This window comes from Borostomias antarcticus (assembly GCF_949987555.1).
Source record: "Borostomias antarcticus genome assembly, chromosome: 24".
Classification (NCBI taxonomy): Eukaryota; Metazoa; Chordata; class Actinopteri; order Stomiiformes; family Stomiidae; genus Borostomias; species Borostomias antarcticus.
The window spans coordinates 8,331,697-8,339,980 of NC_140257.1; the positions used below are offsets into that span (position 1 = coordinate 8,331,697).

Here is an 8,284-nt window from a genome sequence, read left to right on the forward strand (position 1 = left end):
GACACTGTCAGGTGTCACATCGGTCAATAAATAAATTAAAGCTTCAATAAGCCCTTTGTCACATTCTATATGACTATATGAGCCCTGTTATATGACTATAACAGTCCACAAACAAAAAACAAACATATTCAATATCAAGCTGTCATCAACTGGATATTTGACAATGCTACCATCTGGTGGACAACAAACCCTATAATCTGAAATGTACTTATAAACTGTACTCTATTTACAATATACAGTATTCTATAATGTCCATGAAGTGAGTTGCATGGTATGCCTGGTTACAATTCAATTGCATAGCATAGAAATATGTACATGCTGTAATAATCTCAATGACCTTCAGACTCAAGTAGATTTCTAGGTATAGTCGGAAAATTAGTCCAAAGGGCAAAAAAAGTATTAGTGATAACAATACAAAAATATTAAGTAATTACTTTATTGTTGAGTTGAAAATTCATCACACATGCAAACAGCAATGTTGTAGCCGTGGTATCTTCAATCTTTTTATTAGCAAACGAGAGAAGTTAACAAAAAAGGAGAAGGAACGGAACATCTCATGTTTCTGTACAGATTAAAGTATACTACAATATATACTATTATAATACAACTGGCTTACAACACATGTAAATTAGTACAGCAGAAACAAACTTCAAGTTTGTTGAATCAGTGTCGTCTGAGTTAGGCAAGTTTAACAAGTCCTCTTCTTTTTTTTCCCCTCGGACTGACTGACAATATCATCGACTATATTTAAGTATAGCAAGTATGTTCTACGCTGACATTCCCTCTTTTTCTGAAAGTGCTAAGTTTTAGAATTTGTTCACTTGAAAGAAAACCCCTGGACCTTTTACAAATATTGACTTGCAATTCACATTTTGTTTGAGAGGCAGGTAGAAATAGAATGCATTTTCCAGAATGGGAAACCTTGTACAGAAGTCAGGCCAAGACCTACTGTAGTAAGACTCAAGGATTTAAGGCCATAAGCTGACAATAGCAGCCATGTCATTCAAGAGCAACAAGGAGATCCAGAAAACTCCAAAATTGTGGGTTGGCAACACAAATGTAAACTGAATGTGGCTGTAACATCTCAATGGCCACGTCAACTAGTTTTAAATTGCATTGAGAGTTCTACCTTCAAATACCCAACCCACCTTTTGGTTGAAATTCAGATTAACAAAGCACAAGAGTTGTTTAGTAACAGAGAGAATGATGGCGTTGTAAGCTGACCAGAATGCATGTGGTAAGTGTCAGTTTTGTCTATAGCTTTACAATCAACTGTACTTAGATGAATGACTGATTTGTGACCACTCTTCACATCAGGGTGAGATGTACAATAGTGCTTTTTAGGCTATGCGAGATTAAATGTCCACATTTTTCCATTACACATCCGTTTCTAGAGATGTAGCAAGGGAAGGGTCTCTGTGACAGTCATCTCATATCGCTTTGTTGACAGCAATATATGATACCAAGAATTCAATACACTGTTCAAGTCCTCTGTGGAGCAATAACAACAACTGTGTGATGCGAGTTGCTTTTCCTTCAGATTTTTTTTTCATAACTCCATGAGCTGACAGGAAAAACGTGTGATGAGTCAAAGGCAACACAGCATCAAGTACAGGTACTGTCGTCCAAATCCTGTTCACTTAAACATGGCCTATGTTTCTACAACTAGATTTCATGGAAAATATGAATCCTAACAATGAAAATAACTATTCACACACCAGTAGGCCTATAGCCCGCAAAGGGCATTAACATATTAGCCTTCCTAGTTTTGCCCACACTTTCCCACACAATTTCCACCATTAACTTCTATCTTTTGGTACATTTCTTCTTCATATGGGACTCAAATAAATTACATTTCTATCCTTACAGCATTACCTATGCTTTTCCCAAAAACAAACAAAAGCAATATGGCAAACTAGAAAGATTGAAGTATTCTTTTGATAAATGCCATTGCATATACTTATCATAAGGTGGCATGTGAAAATCCCTACATCAGGAACTGAGACGGCTTGAAATAGTGTTCAGATAAGAATCTGCACATAGGGGCAAGGTTCAAGAAAGAATTATTTTGAATATTTTATAGCATATATGTTGGTGAAGCAGAAAATGTGATGCGTGCATTCATCTTGATGGGGTAGTAGTGCATTTATAGTTTTGCACTTGGTTGAACATTGTTTTATTTGCAGACAGACATTATGTCGCTGGCGTGGGGGGGACTCCAATGTTTTCAACTCAAGCTGTTCCTCTTCATGCCTCAAGACATGGAGAAGATATATCTACAGGAATGCATTTCACACACGAGAAACCAGCCTTGGACCTTGGTGCATGTTCTGTAATAACAACATTTAGCCTGTCACCGAAAGGCAGTAATGGTCAAAATCGCTCTTTAGTCATGCACTAATTACAACAGAAAACACTATGGATACCAATGCTTTTGATTCAAACTGATGCGACCCCCCTCACACTCACACACACACACACAGTAATGCCAACCAGTTGGGGGCGGGGCAGCGGCGTAATGACAACGAAAAATACAGAACAACACTCGTCTCTCTCCATCCCATCAAGAGTGATCCATGGGCTCCAAGGCATTGGTCTGCTCTGCATCCTGGCTATCCATCTCCTCCAGCTCCCCAGAGCCCGCCTCCCTCCCCGCCGGCCTGCAGCCCCCCCCCGCCTCCTCCTCCCGCGGGCCGGTCGCAGCCACGTCCATGGACGAGGACTCCTGGTCGCCCGTCTTGCCCGAGGAGGGCGCTGGCTGGGGGGCGGCCATCTTGGCCCCACCTGTCCGCTCCGCAGGACCCCCGGCCGCTGCGGCCAAGCTCTGTTGCTCCCTCAGGTGCCGGTCCATGGAGGCCTGGATGGAGGAGACCATCTCCTGCAGCTTTCTCCTCTGCTCCTCGATCATGCCGGGGTCCAGGTGCCGGCTGTCCTTCATGGTGACGAACCCGGGCGCCATGCGCACCAGCTCCTTGGTGGCGTCCTCGGGGATGTCCGAGAGGTCGGGGCACTTGGACGCGCTGGCGCTCAGGTCCACGCCGCTGCTGTGCTGGCGGGTGATTGGCTTGTGCTCCGGAGGGGAGGAGCCCGGCGGGGCGCTGCCCAGAGAGTGGCCTTTCCCCTGGAAGGCCGTGACGCTCTGGAGCTGCTCCTTCTTGCGCACCACGCCGCCGCTGCCCAGGCGCAGCAGGCCGTGAGACGGGCTCCCCTCGCGGCTCCTGGAGGAGGACTCGGAGCGCAGCTGGACCAGGGCCTCCTTGACCAGGTCTTCCACGTCGGGGCCCACTGGGAAGTGACCGGCAGCGTCCACGCACAGCTCCAGACGCTCCTCTGACGCGTTGTAGACAAAGGTCTTCCCGCTCAGGTGGGGCAGCGTGCAATGCTTACCGTCCATCAATCCTTCAACAGACATTTTGAGGGCTCATAAATGTTATTATTCCTTTTGTTCAATGTTAGACAGCTACCTAGCATGCTAGCATATCTATTTACATAGCAACATTATTACTTCTCTATGCAAACTAGAAGGCAAATGTCAGCCACAAAACATGCTAGCTACATACCCATATCTTTCTTCACAATGTTGTAGAACACTCCACCCTGCTGGAATAAGTGAGGCAGTTTCTTTGCATATGACCAGACATCCTCTCCTACAGAGGAAGAAAAAAAAAACATTTGTCAAAAGCGCCATCAAAAACATTCAGGGCCTTTATAGACACATTTGTTGAGCAAAATAGTTTTAAAGGTTCATGTCACATTGTAGTATGCATACAAAGGGGACATTGTGCTCATGTAGGCCTACCTATCTAGGCCTACCTATATTCAAACGCTGTGGTAATAAATGTAAAAAACCAAGGGGTGAGGAGGAGATACAGATTAACCACCAGCAATAAGAACTGGACAGACGCGCCAGCAGCATGGTAGTGGGATGGTGAGGACTATCGTGTGTCCACTAGGTTTGTGTTCAGGAGGATGATTTTAAGGGTCAAGATGATTATTTGTATGTGGATAGGGTCTACCATGTAGATGATCATTTAGATGTGCATAGATATGGATAGGGCTTACCATGTTGTACAATGAAATTCTACCAATATCTATGTAGGCCTATTAGCCAAAATGTTGCAGTATCACTAGTAAGAGAGATATCTTTTCAGTTTAATTTATTACACAGTAGTTAAAATGCATGATAGAGCAAGTGCAAGTCATGCATCATAAAAAATGTCAAGGATGGCACAAAAAAGTCAAGGACTTCCATTTCCATTGTGGTCCTTGGTTTCGGCACAATGTCATGGTTCCTCTACCTTTCCGTTAGTCATGTCTGACCTAGCCTGACCCATATTTGAACATTCCCCACACCACTGCAACCTGTTGTTATCGCAATGACAAACTCTGACCCCGTTGGCAGCCAGGTTTGGGAGGGAAAATGTCTGCATCAGCACATTCACAGAGCCCCCCCCATCCTTAACCGCTGCACGTTTCCATGTACAGAAACTGTCTTAACGATGCACAGGACATTGAGAGCACTCTGGCAGATTATAATTATATGAAGTGGGATAAGTAATTGTCCTCAAAGATTGGGCCTGGATCCACCCCTGGCATGCTCAGCTCACTAGTCACTCAATACCTGCAGTTTGTTATTCATCCTGCCCCTTGTAATCAATCCAAGAACAGCATGCACTTATGCTGTGCGTGTAGCTAGGTCTATATCAGTTAGAGGCTTCTCAAGCCTATCACATTCTGGAATCTCTGTGATACTGGCCTTGTTTTTGCGGAGTGGATGATCTAATAGCATGAGACATTGATTTTGAGAGATAGGGAGTCTGAGAGAGTCAGACTGACAGTCAATTTTTCTCGAACAGTGGTTTAAGGGTAAATCAGCCAATTCTAGCCCTGGATAAGTGGGACAAGAGGCTTAGGCTACTTCCCCAAAAACAAAGTTAGCCATCAAAGCGATATATAATCTAGATTAAATAATGGAGCTCTATGGCTCTATGTTTTCCTTTTTAAATGGCAACACATCTTTGTTACTGTATGCCTAATCAGTTAGACCTAGGTGCTGTCAAAGTGGCTTTGTTCATAAATAGCAGCAATCCCAAGTACAGAGAATAAGCTACGTTCAAGTTCCCCGTCTTACCCATCAAGGTTGCTAGGAGACAGAGTGAGGACATCTCAAGGTCGATGTTGTCCTGTAGCTCTCTGTTACTGTTCCTACTGGACGTCACCTGATCTTCGCTCTTCACCGCGTGGAGGGACGAGTGCGAGCTGGAAGCGCGAGGGACAGAGGGGACCTTTTCCTCGGGTCCCCTCAGTATCTCCACCGTCACACGGTCCCCGTGCTGCAAGGCCACTGGTTCATTCTCCTCCCCGTCCTTGGGAGGGTGAAGCTCTTTAGGCGGGAACCCGTAGCGGATGCACTGCTGGGCCGGAGGCAGCGCAAACTCATGAGCGATGCTCCTCTGGAGTTCGGAGAAGGTGGTCTGGGCCTGGAGGGTCAGCATGGCCTGCCTGCCGTCGCTGGTTGTGACGCGGATCTTCTTCTCCTTACTGGACGTAGGGGAGGAGGAGGATTTGGTGGGAGTGGCTGGTGCGGAGGAGGAGGAACCTTCTAGTGCGCCACTTGGGGAAGATGGCTGAACGTGTCCCTTCTGTTCCTGCTTTAGTCGGTCAGTCCTCCGTTTCTGGGCCACGGAGGCATGTTCGCTGATGCTCTGCTGCAGGTTCCGTTCAGCTTTGCTCATGGTCAGCTCCTCTTTATGGAGGGTCTTTGCTTTCTGACCGGTCAGTATGATCTTCGTGGGCGGCTGAGTGTCCGCGGCCGCCTGCTGAGTCTCCACCACGTCCGTGAGCCTCTGGGCGTGCGCTCCGTCGATGGAGACCGGATTGTACTCGTCGGGGTTTTTCTTGGCGGTGTGATGCAAGATGGTGTTCACCACCTTCTGCACCAGGATCTCGCTCCCGAACTCTCCCGGGAAATGTTTAGTGACCAGCTTCATGGCGACGTCGAAGACGTTGCTGTTCAGGGCGACCTCCATCTCGTACTGGAACCAGTACACGGTCTCGCGCACGACCCGTCCGCCCCATTCCAGGGTGATGGGAAACGCCTCCGGAAGATTGTCGTACTCCTTACCCTCCCAGAAGTGCTTGAACCCGCATCCGCATTTACCCCCCTGGGAGCGGGTGTTGGTTCGGTCTCCGTCGAGGTACACGACCGAGCCGTTGCCGTGGATATGGCGCACCGAGGTGCCGTGGCACCAGTTGCAGGTGTTCAGAGAGCTGAGCTTGTAATCGGGGACGAGGACGTCCCTCTCCGGGTCGTAGGAGCAGACCACGTTGTTTAATGGGAAGCTGTAGTTCTTATCAGGTCTCAGCTGCCCGTGAGTGGCCTTGGCTAAGTTGTAGAGCTTGCCTCCTGGGGCGAGCCACTCCGCTGGCACGTGGAGCTCGGAGAGGGCATTGCAGATCAAGCACCGGTGCAGTCGGTTTTCCATCACAGACTTTTTGGCCGCTTCCGTCACTTCCTCCGGCTGAACTCCGATCACCCCGGTCCGTCTGTACACGTACTGGTGCACGTCTGCCACCAGGGACGGGTGGATGCCGTGCTTCTCCATGAAGATCTCCTCCATGGCGTTGACCAGCCTCATCAGGTACTTGTCCTGCAGGCTCCTGTCTCCCCCAATGACACAGCTCCCGTCTTGTTCCAGCTTGATGTACTTCTTTATGAGTTCCTGGGGTACCCCCCAGGCCTTGGGGAGAAGCCTGGCTGGCAACTTGGGAAGAACTGTATTCTTAATTCCCACTAGGGGGATGTAGTGGTTCCGCCCTGAGCTGCTCCAGGCGATGCATATGGGCTTGTTGAACTTGCCGTCCTTCCCCTTGCACAGCTCTTCGGGCATCAGCCCTGGGAGGAAGGTCGCAGAGTAGTCTCCAGAGCTCCTCATTCCACTCAGTGAATCTAACAAGATTATGGGGCGGTGCAGCACATTGGCCAAGCCAAATATGTGGATGTTTCTTAGTCCGAGTGGCACACCCTCTGGTGGGATGAACAGAGGGTCACATTCATTGATGATGTCCTCCCATTCGGCAGCATCGATGAAATCCTGGAAGAGAGCCTTGTAGCGGTCAAGGTTTTGCTTGAAGTTTTGTTTCAAGTTTTCCCTCAAGGCATGCCAAAACAGTTCTCTGCCTACCAGTGCCCTGGACACAGCATGGACCAGGCAGTGTCCATCTCCATCCACATGAACCGGAATGAAACATTCTCTGTTGCTGTTGGCTTTCTTCATCTCCTCCAGAGTGTCATGGAGGTATAGCAGGCTGCCTGATCTATCCTTGCCATAGCCAACTGTGGAAACATGCTCCTGTTCGATTAGAAAGGCCCTGTCTCCTAAAAGTGAGCAGTCGAAAATCTCTCCTTGGTTCATTTCCCTCAGTAATTTTGCTTTCCCTGTCTGCTTATCCATCCCATATCTAGTGAGAATAGGAGAGAGAAGCTTGCAATGGTAATTAGAAAGCCCCATCACTTTAACCAACTCCGTTCCCTTTTTCGGGGCTCCAGTGACACCGAGCAGAGCATTTCTGAGCAGATTGTGAAGCACAACGTCTGGATCCGTTACTTCTTCGACATTTAAAAGATTCTTCTGTTCATGGCGTTGGCCACACTCGGTGCATTCAATGCTAATCGAGCCGTAAGCAGGGAAGAAGAGCCTCGCCTGGCATTTCGGGTCTGGGCAGGTACCAGACAAAATACGCTTGTCCTTTCTCTTGGAGCCTTGTAGCAACGACATTTTAGAAGATAAAACTACACTATGTAAAGATCTTACAAAGCCATTATAGTTTACTCGCCAGATAACTCTCAATTTCGCCTTGACTCACGTACTTATTTGCAGAATAACAGAAGAACAACACGGAAGCAGTTGGGTTTTCTCCATCGACTGTCTGTTGCGAAACGTAATCTTACGTATTTCGTAGTGGATCGTGGTACTTGTAGTTTTGCAAACTGCGCCTGGCGTGTTGTTTTTTGCTACGTTTATTTCAAATATTTCAGGCCACAATATTTTATGCTTTCGAAATCTGAATATTCAACAAAAAACGTCGTAGACCTACGCGGTTTAGCCATGGTTTAATGGTGTAGAAATATAATCAGAATTACAACTACAAGTGCCACAATGCAGCACATCAACTTTTAGTTTTCTGCGTCATTTAACCGGAAGTGAGACGGAATGTGTTGTGTGGATGTTGTTCTTCGGAATAATGTGGATTCATTAGAGATATATGTGTTGCTTCGGCCCTT

General features: G+C 47.2%; 1 protein-coding gene across 1 annotated transcript; it reads right to left on the reverse strand.

Moving 5' to 3' along the window:
* Nucleotides 1–494: 494 nt before the first annotated feature.
* vcpip1 (valosin containing protein (p97)/p47 complex interacting protein 1) lies at nucleotides 495–7,911 on the reverse strand. Its single transcript, XM_084457777.1, has 3 exons — nucleotides 5,132–7,911; nucleotides 3,561–3,647; nucleotides 495–3,399 (listed from the first exon to the last, which is right to left on the reverse strand). The coding sequence occupies exons 1-3, from the start codon at nucleotides 7,776–7,778 to the stop codon at nucleotides 2,564–2,566; spliced, it is 3,570 nt and encodes a 1,189-aa protein (XP_084313903.1). The 5' UTR covers nucleotides 7,779–7,911; the 3' UTR covers nucleotides 495–2,563.
* Nucleotides 7,912–8,284: the final 373 nt, after the last annotated feature.

Coding starts and splice junctions, on each gene's coding strand:
- vcpip1 (XM_084457777.1), bottom strand. CDS start 7,778: ATGTCGTTGCTACAAGGCTCCAAGAGAAAGGACAAGCGTATTTTGTCT. Junction 3,648..5,131: donor TCTCCTAGCAACCTTGATGG/GTAAGACGGGGA, acceptor CTTCCTCTGTAG/GAGAGGATGTCTGGTCATAT. Junction 3,400..3,560: donor CATTGTGAAGAAAGATATGG/GTATGTAGCTAG, acceptor TGTCTGTTGAAG/GATTGATGGACGGTAAGCAT.